This window comes from Anomaloglossus baeobatrachus, chromosome 2 (genome assembly GCF_048569485.1).
Source record: "Anomaloglossus baeobatrachus isolate aAnoBae1 chromosome 2, aAnoBae1.hap1, whole genome shotgun sequence".
NCBI classification, from domain to species: domain Eukaryota; kingdom Metazoa; phylum Chordata; class Amphibia; order Anura; family Aromobatidae; genus Anomaloglossus; species Anomaloglossus baeobatrachus.
This window is the reverse complement of record NC_134354.1, coordinates 566990534-567005650: the sequence shown is the minus strand read 5'-3', so window position 1 is coordinate 567005650 and position 15117 is coordinate 566990534. Positions and strand designations below refer to the sequence as shown.

The window sequence follows — 15117 nt, the reverse complement described above, 5'->3', positions numbered from 1 at the left end:
CATGGGCACGGCTCGTTTTGGCCACATCAGTGTGCCTCTGAAGCTGGGTGCACTGCGCATGGTCCAAAGTCTTCTGCACTTCCGGTCATACGCAGTGTGCCTCTGTAGCCGGGTGTACACTTTCCGACTTCAGAGGTGTTGGAAGTGTAGAAGACTCTGGATCATGCACAGTGTGACCTTGGAGGCCAGGACTTGTCCACCCTGCTTCTGAGGTGCACTGACGTGGCTGGAACATGCCTGTGTATGCGCAAGATTTCCACGAGCTGGCGGTGTCACTCGCTCTTGGAAATCATATCACACCCATAGGGGCATAACACGGAAAAAGAGCTGACTAGTCTGGGGAACTAACACCCCTGCAACTAGTCACAAGCCTAATTTGAATAAGAAAAACTGAGGTGGTAATGCTTTTTTTTTTCTTTTTCCATTAAGAGAATGTTATAAAAGGATGGTTAGGAAGCAAATATGGACATGCAGACGTAAGTGCTTCTGGATTGGAGGGCAAGAGACCTGACAGGTTCCCTTTAAGCTGAGCTACAGTACCTGAGAAGGGTGCACTGACTGTACCTGTGCAGACAGGACTCGGATAAGTATATATTTTTATACCGATCTATCATATGAAAAGGGTAGATTGAGATCTTTAAAACTTAGAAATGAATACAGAAGGTGTTGGTGAATCGCATGGATTTTCATTATTCCATTTACTTTTGCTAATGTTGTGGTGTCCCTGGATAATCATAAAGGATTATGCTACTATTTGGCCACTTTTAAGGTCATAAATGACTTGTGTTCCTGGTACTTTAATTTCTGCATAGTTATCTCATTGAATAATTCTGAGTGATTACTGGCTTCATAATCTGTGTGGTATTTGCTAGGACAGCCAGTGAACATCATCAGTAAAGGGTCTGCAGGTCCTCCAGAGCTGACAGCTGCATCTGGCCATGCATTCTTCATAGGAATATTAAATGCGCCCATCCAAGAATCTCTGTGCCCTAGAGGGGTATGACTATAGAGGTTGTCTTGGGATAAACCCTTCAATGTAGAAAATACCTGAAGCATGTATTAGGATCGTGTTTTTAGTGCCTCAGTACAGGCCTACACACTCTTGTTTTGCCACAATTATTATTTTCTTTGGATTCTGGATGAATAAAATCCTTTTAGAAATCGGAAGTGTATGAAGGTACAATAGAGGCCTCATGAACCTCGATGTCAGCCGCAGTACAACTCTTTTCAGTATGTTGCTGAGAAATGTCTGTGTACATGAGACCGAACTACTGTTTCTCCTGTCCACAAAATGCTATTCAGTTAGGCTACTTTCACACCTCCGGTTTTTGCTATGCGGCACAATCCGGCACTTTGCAGGAAAATCGCAACCGGTTTTTTTTGCTGCCGGTTGCGATTTTCCTGCATAGACTTTAATTAGTGCCGCATTGTGCCGCATGGCCTTGCGTTCCATCCGGTTTTTGCCGCATGCGGCAGATTTAGCCGATGCGGCGGCCGAATGGAACGTTGCCTGGCACGTTTTTTCATGCGGCAAAAAAACCGCATTGCGCCGCATTCGGCCGATGCGGCGCATTTTTCAATGCATGCCTATGGCGGCCGGATGCGGCGCGATGCGGCAATAACCGCATCCGGTCGCCGCATGCGGTTTTTGCCACTGCGCATGCTCAGTAGCCTGCCGCAAGCGGCAAAAACCGGACTGGCCGCATGTAAAAAAACGTATGCAAAGGATGCGGTGTTTTCACCGCATCCGTTGCATAGCTTGCACAGCCGGATTGAGCCGCAGAGCTCAAGCCGGATGTGTGAAAGTAGCCTTATCTGGAAAAAGTAAAATTAATTTGTGAAAGTGACTTTACAATTTTAATATTATAATACTATAGTTTTCTTCTTCGGCTTTACAGATTTTCTAGTTGCTAGTACTCAATGTTGTTCCACTAGATTTTGATATTGATTCGCTGGTACTTTAGCCTTATCCAATTTTGTTAATGGCCGGTACGGTAATGGTGTAGCATAAAGAATGCTTGGCTAGTTTTATGAAACATATAAAGACAGATAATGATTTTATTTTGCAGGAAACCTATGACGGCATCCCTGGTCCATCCAAGATCACTTTTCTTTTACAAGCTGTTCGAAATGCCGCAGCGGCTGAAGAGGTAAACTTCAAAACATCAAATCTGGAATTTACTTGAACATCGTCCTAATTGTCTATTTGTTCTCTTGGATTAGACACTTATAAAATCCAGGGCTGTGGAGTCGGAGTCGTGGAGTCTGAGTCGGAGTCGGAGCTCATTTTGGTGGAGTCGGAGTCGGTATAAAATGCACCGACTCCGACTCCTAAAATATATAATAAATTGGGGACAGGAGTGCAATGCAGAATGTGCTGAATATTTTACTAAATAACAACATTTAGTATAATGCTTATATTTAAGTGAAAAATTTATTGTAGTACAATGTGAACATCAGACATTTAATTGTTTTTATGATACAATAATCAAGATATTTGGATAGAACATAAAATATTTATTGGAATACAACTTTAGAACACAAAAAAACTAATAAATTGTAAATATGTAATATATATAATATATATATATATACAGTGTATATACACACACAAGATATATATGTAATCTACTGTATATTACATAGTGTATTACATATTTACAATTTATTACAGTTTTTTGTGTTCTAAAGTTGTATTCCAATAAATATATTTTATGTTCTATCCAAATATCTTGATTATTGTATCATAAAAATTATTAAATGTCTGATGTTCACATACACATATTCATGTACTACAATAAATTTTTCACCTAACTATAAGCAATATATGTAGGAGTCTGAGTCGGAGCCGGAGTCGGAGTCGGTGCAAGAGAATTTGAGGAGTCGGAGTCGGAGTCGAAGGTTTGGCTTACCGACTCCACAGCCCTGATAAAATCGGGGTGCTATAGCTGACAATTACTGTCAACATTCACAGTCATTGTATACATGGCTGTGGATTTCAAATACTGATTATCTATTTGTGGCTATGTTTCAGGCCAGGCAAATGGCGGCTGTCCTACTGCGACGCCTCTTGTCGTCATCCTTTGAAGAAGTCTATCCATCTCTTCCAGCTGATGTGCAGAATGCTATTAAAAGTGAACTACTACTAGTCATTCAGTTGGAAGCTCAGTCCAGTATGAGGAAAAAGATCTGTGATATTGTTGCAGAATTGGCTAGAAACTTGATTGGTAAGGTTTTTGTGGGAACTATTCTTTTCAACAAAGTTTGCATTTACCAGTTGTACACGTGACTAGAAACTGTATGTCATATCCAAATATTGTGCACTTATGAGCCACCTCTTACTTGCACCACCTACTGTACACCAATATTTTGCATGAAAATATTTTTACCACTTCAGCAAATTTTAGATCACTTTGCCATATCTTTTTTTTTTTTTTTTTTCCTACTCTTCAGAACTAACGAGTCTTAAAAAAAAGTTTTATAACCATTCTTGTAGATGTGTATAGATAAATAGATGGCTAGAGAGGGAGAAAGCAATAGCTAAACTGTTTAAGGCCTCGTCCACACGTCAGTGATTCTGATAAGTCTGTGGCAGTGTTTATACGTACCAGAATGATGGGTCTGCGCACACATCAGTGATTTTTCACTGACCGTTTTTCCGTGTGGTGTACATGTTTGTCTGTGTTTCCTCACAGACAAGTCTGTTTTTGTTTTTTTTCTGCCATCACTGATGTCCCATGGACCACACTATGGTGTGATCCGTGAAACACGTACCAGAAAAAAACATATCTTTGCAATAAAAAGCTTTTTATATTCCCCTCCTCCAGCGATGCTGTGTTCTGCCGCTGCTGCTTCTAGCCCGGCTAATTACTCTCATGAATATGCATTGCCGACCCTGAAGTAGCAGCAGCAGTGACACAGGAGAGCCGGAGATTCAGCACCATGGACAGCAGGAGCGGGGACAGGTGAGTTTAGAGTACCTGATCTGCATGCACTATCACGGATAAGGCTGCTTTCACACTACGTTTTTTTAACATCCGTCATGAACGTTTTTTTAACGCAAAAGCGGATCCAGCGCAAATGCGTTTTCATTTCAATGCATTTGCAATGGACTCGTGTCAACATGCGTTTGCGTGCGTTATAGTAAGGATCCAGCGACTTGCAGTTTTTTAACTTTTTTCAAAAACAGTACTTGTAGCGTTTTTTGAGCTGCGTCCAAATACTGCAAATTGCTGGATCCTGACTAAACAGCATGTGAACGCTGGCATGCTGATAGACAGACAGGATGCTGCTTGCTCTACTGAGCATGCCCGGAAACCAGCCTCCGGTGATCAGTCTCTCTCTCTCCCCCCCCCCCCCTCCTCCCTCTCTCTTCCCCCCTCCCCCCTCCTCCCTCTTCCCCCCCCCCCTCCTCCCTCTCCCACCCCCCCCCCCTCTCTATCCCTCCACCCCTCTCTATCCCTCCACTCTCCCCCGCCTGAGAGCGGAGGATGCTCATAACCAAGGTAAACATCGGGTAACCGCGGACTTAGTTGCCCGATGTTTATCTTGGTTACGTGTGCAGGGAACCGGCTCCTAGCAGCTGCAGACGCTCGTAACCAATGTAAATATCCGGTATCCAAGCAAGTTACCCAATGTTTACCTTGGTTACGAGCCTCCACAGCTGTTAGATGTCAGCTCCCAGTCTCACGTTCAGTTCCCCTCACTCCCGATCACATGACTCCAATGCCCGCCCATAAACTTAGTGACAGCATCCTGGAAAATAACACATGCGTTTGCATGCGTTTTTTTTGCTGTAAAAGCAGGATATGCTTTTGCAGCAAAAAAACGTTCATGACGCATGTTAAAAAAACGTACTGTGAAAGCAGCCTTACAAGTACGGATTACAGGTAGCACATGGAGAACACACATGTGCCGTGAAATCACGGCACATGGAGGGACATATGCATTTTTAACACATCAGTGAAAAAAAAGTCTGTTTTTCGCTGACGTGTGAAACAGGCCTAAAAGTGTGCTGAGTGCCAACTACTTCCCTCATACCTGAAAGCAAGGTGTCCTAACACCCACCTGACTCGCCCAGCACAAACTTTCTCTGCAAAAGCCAATCAGGATTCATGCTAAACTCTGGACCGTATCTACGGCCTCCTCCACATCCACGTCTAGAACACAAATCATTTTGAGATGTCTGTTTTGTGGACTTTAAAAAGACCTTTAACTCAGTGTGATACATGTGCCTATTCTTTAAATCACTGCACTGTGAGGGTGAATGGGCGTAGAATGGCTTTATTTTTTTAGCAGAGCCATTTAGTCAGGGAGGACTGCAGCCCAAGTTCAACACTCTTCAGCTCTTCATCAATGAGGTCTCATCACTGGAATCCTCCCTGGCACCAGGTCTCACCCTCCATGACACAGAACTGTGTCTTTATGCATATGATCTACTGCTACAATCCCCTGCTGAGAAAGGTCTCCTTGACAATATAAAAATCCTGGAGAAATTCCACTTTTTATGAGCACAACCTATCAAACCAAAGAAAGCCATAATTATGGAGGCACACAAGTTCTGCTCATCACCCTTCATTTGCCCTTAACTGCCCACTTATAGTATATAGGATATAATCACCTCATAGAAATGGCTACCTAAGTCTGCTGAGACTATAACTGGAGAAAATATCGAACTCCAAGAGCCAGGATAGACTAAGTGCCCACAATCTCGCCAGCATAGGCAGACCTATAATCTCAGGGAGGACAGACTGTGTGACAACACTGGTCCTGGAGGCCTTGGAGGATGATTAATTTTTTTTCTGCTGCACCAAATACTCAGTAGTGAGGAACACTCACTTCAGGTAACTACTCTTCCAAGACTTAAGCTCCATTGATGAGGAAGATAATCTCTACATACTGCTGGGGAAGACACAAACACGGTGGACGTAGTAGCACAGTATGAGCACATGTCATAGTCACCAGGAAACATGATATGCATTGGACTTCTATCCTACAGTCACTCTTCATCATCACCACAGCTCCTATCCCTTACTCTCGCTTGCTTTGGGTGTGCTAAATGGTATATGCTCTTGCAAAAAGCCCGGTTTGATACACATGCGTGCCCTTGATGTGCTGGCTCTTTATGCCAAACATTTAGTACCTCAAATGTCAGAGTTGGGGAAGAAAGGGTTGAGTAATTTACAGTATATGAATATATATAACTAGAAGGTGGCCCGATTCTACGCATCGGGTATTCTAGAATTTACGTATTGTCTAGTTCATGTATGATTTTTGTTATATATATATATATATATATATATATATATATATATATATATATATATATATATATATATATATATATATATATATATATATATATATATATATATATTATATGATGGTGTTTGTGTAGGGCGCTGTACATGTTCTGGGTGTTGTCTGGGTGTGGCGGGGGGTAAGAGCGGTGTTGTATGTGTGGTGCGTTGTCTGTCGCGTTGTGTGTGTGTTGCGCGGTTTGTGTGGGTGTGGTGTGTTTTGGGGGGAGGTATGTTTTGTGCAATGTGTGTGTTGTGCGGTATGTGCGTATATTTATGTATGCCGCGGTGTTTGTGTGTTGGTGTTGTGTGTGTGCAGCGTTGTCTGTGTGTGTGGGTGTCTGTGTATGGCGGTGTTTGTGGTTCCCTGTGTGTGTGTGTGTGTTGGGGGGAGGTGTGCACCTCCCATCGTGCCCCATCCCCCATGCTGCGCACTCCCCATCGTGCTACATCCCCCATGCTGCGCACTTCCCATCGTGCTACATCCCCCATGCTGCGCACTCCCCATCGTGCTACATTCCCCATCGTGCTACATCCCCCATGCTGCGCACTCCCCATCGTGCTACATCCCCCATGCTGCGCACTCCCCATCGTGCTACATCCCCCATGCTGCGCACTCCCCATCGTGCTACATCCCCCATGCTGCGCACTCCCCATCGTGCTACATCCCCCATGCTGCGCACTCCCCATCGTGCTACATCCCCCATGCTGCGCACTCCCCATCGTGCTACATCCCCCATGCTGCGCACTCCCCATCGTGCTACATCCCCCATGCTGCGCACCCCCCATCGTGCTACATCCCCCATCGTGCTACATCCCCCATGCTGCGCACCCACCATCGTGCTCCATCTGCCATGCTGCGCACTCCCCATCGTGCTACATCCCCCATGCTGCGCACCTCCCCATCGTGCTACATCCCCCATGCTGCGCACTCCCCATCGTGCTACATCCCCCATGCTGCGCACTCCCCATCGTGCTACATCCCCCATGCTGCGCACTCCCCATCGTGCTACATCCCCCATGCTGCGCACTCCCCATCGTGCTACATCCCCCATGCTGCGCACTCCCCATCGTGCTACATTCCCCATGCTGCGCACTCCCCATCGTGCTACATTCCCCATGCTGCGCACTCCCCATCGTGCTACATCCCCCATGCTGCGCACTCCCCATCGTGCTACATCCCCCATGCTGCGCACTCCCCATCGTGCTACATCCCCCATGCTGCGCACCCCATCGTGCTACATCCCCCATGCTGCGCACCCCATCGTGCTACATCCCCCATGCTGCGCACCCCCCATCGTGCTACATCCCCCATGCTATAATAGTTCTCCTATTATACTGAGAGGAGTATAATAGGAGGACTGTAATAGGAGGAGTAGTCCTGGGGGGAGAGGAGTATAATGCCGGCTCCCTGCACATGTGTACCGGGAGCCGGTGTACGCTGGTAACTATGATACACATCGGGTAACTAAGGGACCTTAGTTACCCGATGTGTATAATGGTTACCAGCGTTCACGGGCTCCGTCAAGATCCCAGCATCGCAAGATTATGTCTGGCGCTGCTGGGATCGTGACGGAGCCGGTGTACACTGGTAACTATGATACACATCGGTAACCAAGGAACCTTAGTTACCCGATGTGTATAATGGTTACCAGCGTTCACGGGCTCCGTCAAGATCCCAGCATCGCAAGGTTATGTCTGGCGCTGCTGGGATCGTAACGGAGCCGGTGTACACTGGTAACTATGATACACATCGGTAACCAAGGAACCTTAGTTACCCGATGTGTATAATGGTTACCAGCGTTCACGGGCTCCGTCAAGATCCCAGCATCGCAAGGTTATGTCTGGCGCTGCTGGGATCGTGACGGAGCCGGTGTACACTGGTAACTATGATACACATCGGTAACCAAGGAACCTTAGTTACCCGATGTGTATAATGGTTACCAGCGTTCACGGGCTCCGTCAAGATCCCAGCATCGCAAGGTTATGTCTGGCGCTGCTGGGATCGTGACAGAGCCGGTGTAGAAGCAAGCGATATCCCAGGATGTTGTGAGTGTGTGGATGTGATGTGTGAGAGTGAGTGTGATCTGATGTGTGTGTGTGTACTCACCTGGGAGTCAGAGCTCCGTGTCAGTTGGGCCAGAGCGAGCGTGCATTGCGTGAGGGGGGGCGGGGCCTGCAGAGAGCTGGGGCGAGAGGCCAATCCGTGGGGGGGGCGGGGCCATGGCGAGCCCAGCGGCCAATCAGCTTTGTGTCACCGTAAGGACACAATTTTGGAGCATGACACAGACAGACAGACAAAATAAGGCAATTATATATATATAGATGTTTGTTTTTTCTTTTTGTCAGATGATGATGGCAATAACCAGTGGCCTGAAGCATTAAAGTTCTTGTTTGACTCTGTGAACTCTCAGGATGTGGGGCTTCGTGAATCTGCTTTGCATATTTTCTGGTATGTCATATTTCTCTTTAGGACAACTTTAAAGGGCACCTGTATTATCAGTGAGGTGTAAGTTTTGACTGTGCAAAATCATACTGTGTAAAAACATTTAAATAACCATTTTAGAATTTGCGGTCATTACGATAGTGAACGGTGCAGCTTTACTTTAATGCTATTCTCCTCAAATATAATTGGCTGAACCTTCATATGGCTTAGGCTATGTTCACACTAGAAAAATGATTTTTCTTAAGAAATTTCTTAAGAGTGCACCTGTGTTAAAAAACGCACCTGCGTTTTTGCCGCGTTTTCGGTGCGTTTTTGGTGCGTTTTCGGTCCGTTTTTGGTGCGTTTTTACCGCTGGTTGCTCCCTGCGTTATTGTGCCAATTATCTATGGCAAACAACGCAGTTAGCTGCAGAAAAGAAGTGACATGCTCATTCTTTTTCTTAAGAAAATCTACTGAAAGAATTTTCTTAAGAAAAAAACGCAGTGTGTGCACAGCTAATTTTTTTTGCCATAGGTTTTGCTGGGGAATGTCTACAGAAAGGTTACAAGAATTTCTCAAGAAATTTCTGCAGCAAAAACGGACCCAAAACGGACCCAAAACGCAGGTAAAAAACGCAGTGTGTGAACATAGCCTTACCATGTTAGGCCCCTTTCATACATCAGTTTTTTGCCATCAGTCACAATCCGTCAAATTTTGAAGAAAAAAAACTGATTCGGCGACTGATGCCGCTGGAACCACTTTTTTTTCATCGACTTGTATTCGCGACGGATGGCCTCACGTTTCATCCGTCCAACGGATCCGTCGAAAAATGTCCGTCAGTCGGACGGAGACAACGGCCACAGTAAAGTAAAAACGGACAGCGACAGATCCATCGCCATCCGTCGTTTGGTAGAATTGAAGCCTATTTGTGCAGGATCTGTCAAATGACGGAATCTGGAGACTGATTCCTTTTTTTAACTGTGCATGCTCCAAGTATTATTTAGCCCCCAGGTAGTCGGATCCATCGAAAAACAGATCCGTCGCATCAGTTTTTCCACAATCTGCGACCGATCCGTCGAGAAAACTGATTGTGACTGATGGCAAAAAAACTGATGTGTGAAAGGGGCCTTTAGTTGCAGGTTAGCGTCATGCTTTTGTACTGGTCTTTGTATAATATAGTTGAATGATTCAATCCTAGCTATATTTTCTTAGGAATTTTCCTGGCATTTTTGGAAATCAACAGCAACATTACCTAGAAGTCATCAAAAGAATGCTTGTACAGTGCATGCAAGACCAGAGCCACCCCGAGGTAATTACCTATATCTTCCTTTTATATCCAGATGTTTATTCAAGATGTCAGCCAAACTATAGCTGTTTAATATTACAAGAGCTATATCTTGTGAATATATGTAAATATTATATATATAATTTAGTATTACATAGTAAACAAACTTTTTCTTTTATAAATGGCACTATACAAGTATTTTACCTATTCTGTAAAGCGGTTTCTAGAAGGCTCTTTTTTTCCCGTCTTTATTTTTAGCTTTCTGCATTGTGTATTCGCTTTTCTGCCAATAAACTCATGAGGAAGCTATGAATATTTTGGAATAATATATGCTGCCCTTTCTCACTTGTAGATCAGGACACTGTCTTCTAGAGCTGCTGGTGCATTTGTTCTGGCCAATGAACACAATGTTCCATTACTGAAGCACTTTGCTGATTTATTACCTGGCATCCTGCAGGTGAGACCTCGCCTGAAGAATACTCTTTTATCCTTCTAATTGTAAGCTTTAAATAATTTGAATGTAATTTGCTTCTCATTCATTTTAGTCAGTAAACGAGTCCTGTTATCAGAATGATGACTCCGTCCTGAAGTCTTTGGTTGAAATAGCAGATACAGTTCCGAAATATTTGAGGCCTCACTTGGAAGCAACATTGCAGTTAAGCTTGAAGGTAGGTCCAAACCCTAAAAGCTTATTTATGTGATAAAGAATTGGTTAGTTTGCTATTATTTTTTTTTTTTTTTTTTTTAGTTATGTGCAGATACCAACTTGAGCAACATGCAAAGACAACTGGCACTTGAGGTTATTGTCACCCTTTCCGAGACCGCAGCAGCTATGTTAAGGAAACATACGAGTATTGTTGCCCAAGCTAGTAAGTAATCCCCTTTCTATCTGTTATTGAGTAGAATCTACTGGATTGTAGGTAGAAACATTCTTATTTTTTATGTCAGTACCACAGATGCTGGCAATGATGGTAGACTTGGAAGATGATGAAGACTGGTCTAACGCTGATGAATTGGAAGATGATGATTTTGACAGGTATTCTTATATGCTTATTGCATAGGCAGCTTTAAAATGGTAACTATTAAAATTGATTGTGCATACTTTATAATCATTTTGAGATGAAGCTTGTTTTTTCATTAAAGGAAATGTTTCAGCAGGTTTCTGACAGAAACATAATGTAGGCAAGGAGGTTCTGAATCCAATGGTCTATCATATAGATTACTGGGTGCAGCCGTTCTGCCACAATCAAAGAATTGAGTTTTAAGCATGTAGCTGATCCCAGGGAGCTTTCCTGGCTACACTAGGCTCTCAGTAGAGATTTTATATTGACTGGGAGCTGACTACTCTGCATGTGAGTTTCTAGTCTAGTAATTATCACTGGGTAATAAAGCCATTAGATTATGTAAACAACTGCACACATGCTGATAAGAGATGCATAGTTGATTTTTAACTTTTAGGCCATGTGTCCACGGGAGAATGTAGCTGCGCATTTTTCTGCATCAAAATCTGCAGCTTTCCCGCAAAATCCGCACCTTTTCAAAGGTGCGGATTTGGTGCGGATTTTTTTTTTTCCCCAATTTTAAAGCCAAAATCCGGATGAAAATCCGCAACAATAATTGACATGTTGCAGATTTTTCCGGATCAAAATCCGCACGAAATCCGCTGCGGAAAAATCCGCAGCATGGGCACAGCATTTCCAAAATGCCATAGAAATGGCTGGGAAGTGCCTGAGCTGCAGATTTTCGGGAAATCCGCGGCTTTTCCGCGAGAAATCCGCGGCAAAATCCGCGCATTTTCCGCAGCATGGGCACATAGCCTAACAGCATGATTTCTTTAGCTTACATAGCAAAAACCTGACAGATTGCCTTAATATAAAATTAAACGATCTTTGGGTTTTCTACCGTTTCCTTGCATTGAACCCTACCTTGCAAATTGCAAAGCACCTCTATTTTAAGACTAACAAAAGAAAAATGCTGTGTCCTATTATTATTGTTATTATTATTATTGTTATTATTATTATTGTTATTATTATTATTATTGTTATTAATTTATTAATATAACGACTTCAATTCCATGGCGCTTTACATGTGAAAGGGGTATACATAATAGGGACAAGTACAATATTCATAAACAATACAAGACAGACTGGTACAGGAAGATAGAGGTCCCTGCCTGCGAAGGCTCACAGTCTACAAGGGATAGGTGAGCATACAGTAGGTTAGGGTAGAGCTGATTGTGCGGCGCTGTATCAGACTGAGGGTCATGGTAGGTTGTAGGCTTGTCGGAAGAGGTGGGTCTTCAGGTTCCTTTTGAAGCTTCTCAAGGTAGGCGAGAGTCTGATGTGTTGAGGCAGAGCATTCCAGAGTATGGGGGAGGCACGGGAGAAATCTTGGATGCGATGATGGGAAGAGGAGATGAGAGGGGAGTAGAGAAGGAGATCTTGTGAGGATTGAAGGTTATGTGCAGGTAAGTACCGGGAGACTAGGTCAGAGATGTAGGGAGGAGACAGGTTGTGGATGGCTTTGTAGGTCATGGTTAGAGTTTTGAACTGGAGTCGTTGGGCAATGGGAAGCCAGTGAAGGGATTGGCAGAGAGGAGAGGTCGGGGAGTAGCGGGGGGACAGGTGGATTAGTCGGGCAGCATAGTTTAGAATAGATTGTAGGGGTGCGAGACTGTTAGAAGGGAGGCCACAGAGCAGGAGGTTGCAATAATCCAGGCAGGAGATAATAACGGCATGTACTAGGGTTTTTGCAGCTTCTTGGGAAAGGAATGCACGGATCCGGGAAATATTTTTGAGTTGGAGGCGGCAGGAGGTGAAGAGGGCTTGGATGTGTGGCTTGAAAGAGAGTTCAGAGTCTAGGATTACTCCCAGGCAGCGAGCACGTGGCACTGGGGAAAGTGAGCAGCCTTTGACATTGATGGATATGTAAGGTGGGGGGTTGAGTGAGGAGGGGGAGGAAGGACAATGAATTCTGTTTTGTCCATGTTCAATTTTAAGAATCGAGGAGAGAAAAAGGATTAAATTGCAGACACATTGTGGGATTCTGGTTAGTAGGGAGGTAATGTCAGGTCCAGAGAGGTAAACCTAAACCTAGCCATCTCAGACTTCATAACATTTGATGGAAAAAAGTAGTTCTGTATATAGAGCTTTTTTTATTTTCTTTCAACCATCAAAATGGTGCACATTTGATGGATCCCATTGTAAGTAAATGGGGTCTGGTGGCATCAGCTACACAGAAACCACTGTGGAATTATGGCCTTAGACCAATTTCAATCAGCAGTGGATGTGAACTCATTCTTTTCTACTAGTTTTCTCTGTAGGTTTCATTCCTAGTATTTGCTTACAAATAAAGCTCTGATTCAAACGTGAAAATCTCACTGGGCCTCATTCAGATGTCAAAAATGGTCGAAGTTTCCATAGTGTCTTTGATCAGTGTGTTGGATTGTTCATTGACATTTTTTACAATCAGTTTGGTCAGAGTTTCATCAGTTGCAAAAAAAAAGTCTTCTATCAAGAAGCATTCCTTTAAAAACGGACAGCATATGGTAGGGATCTACTGTAGGTGATGTCCAAAATTTTTTTTTTTCCCTCACTACAGACCTTTAGGCTATGTGCCCACGAGGAAAGTGTCCTGCGGATATATCCGCAGGACATTCCGCAGGAGCTCCCAGAAAACCGCAGCACAACTTTGTCTGTTTACATGCTGCGGTTTTATTGCGGAATGTCCTGCGGATATGCTGCGGTTGTTCTGCATTGAGGATACAGTACCATGGCTTCGGCACTGCATCCTCAATGCAGAACAAGTGCTGGAGTGATTGGTGAGTTCATACATGCCTCCATCACGCAGCACTTCACTTTCCGTCCGTGTCTGTCTGCACATTGCAGGAAAAGGTGAGCGGGCCTGAACTAGCTCCGGATGTCACATGACCGGAGCTCATGCAGGCCCCGCTCACCTTATGCTGCCCGCACCTGGCTCCACCGCGCTCCTCTGCACTAGAGGAAGTGACTCCAGTGTCTGCTATCAAGGCAGGTAAGTATGGGACCCTGCGGAGAAATCCGCAGGAATAATTCACATGCTGCAGATTTTTCCGCAGGGAAATCCGCATTTTCTCTGACGCCTCATTGGGGGGACACAGGACCATGGGTGTTATGCTGCCTATCCATAGGAGGACACTAAGTAGATGCAAAAGACATTAGCTCCTCGTCTGCAGTAAACACCCCCTGGCCGGGCCAGGCAACCTCAGTTTCTTTGTCGCTCCATTGGGAGACCCAGACAATTGGGTGTATAGCTTCTGCCTCCGGAGGCCACACAAAGTATTACACTTTAAAAAGTGTAACCCCTCCCCTCTGCCTATACACCCTCCCGTGCATCACGGGCTCCTCAGTTTTTATGCTTTGTGTTGAAGGAGGCACACATTCACTCAAGCTCCACATTTTAGTCAGCAGCAGCTGCTGATTATATCGGATGGAAGAAAAGAGGGCCCCAGGGCCCCTGGCATGCTCCCTTCTCACCCCACTAAGTCGGCGGTGCTGTTAAGGTTGAGGTACCCATTGCTGGTACAAAGGCTGCAGCCACATGCCGTTTTCCTTCCCCATCCCTTAGAGGCTCTGGGAGAAGTGGGATCCTAACCGGTCATCCAGGCACTGGGACCGGGCTCCCTCCGCAGCCCCTGTGGGATTCTGACGGACAGGAGACTGAGTATCATCAGGGACAGGCCCTGCATCATAAAGGTACTCTGTGTCCCCTTGGGGACGGTGCATGGAGCACTTGGTCTCAGACGCTGCAGCGGCTGCTGTTTTCGTGTGACGATCGGGACTACCGCGCCGACCGCGCCTGCTTGCCGGCCGCGGTATTAAATTTAGTCCCCGGCTTTTGCGGCCTAGTGCATTAAACTCCCGCCCCCGGGCCTGCCAGTCAGGGGTAAGGGCGGGACGGTCGGCCTGACGCCGACTGTGAGGGCTGGAGCATACTTTAGTGTCCTCCTCCCCCCTCACTCATCACTCTGGGGCACCAGATTCCCGCACTTTATTGATCACGCCCACGGCTCTCTCCTCCCCTTAGAACGCCGGCAGCCATGTTTTAAGCACATTCTGCCGGTGGAGGAC

At 45.1% G+C, this 15117-nt stretch overlaps 1 protein-coding gene across 1 annotated transcript in view; it reads left to right on the top strand.

Annotated features, from left to right (window-relative positions):
* The window catches only part of IPO5 (importin 5), a 187682-nt gene that overhangs the window by 16093 nt on the left and 156472 nt on the right, over positions 1-15117 (top strand). Inside the window, exons 2-9 of the mRNA XM_075336731.1 lie at positions 2070-2150; positions 3035-3227; positions 8649-8751; positions 9937-10033; positions 10362-10466; positions 10555-10677; positions 10758-10878; positions 10958-11045. Of these exons, the coding sequence (XP_075192846.1) occupies positions 2070-2150; positions 3035-3227; positions 8649-8751; positions 9937-10033; positions 10362-10466; positions 10555-10677; positions 10758-10878; positions 10958-11045 (911 nt within the window). The remainder of the gene's footprint in view (positions 1-2069; positions 2151-3034; positions 3228-8648; positions 8752-9936; positions 10034-10361; positions 10467-10554; positions 10678-10757; positions 10879-10957; positions 11046-15117) is intronic.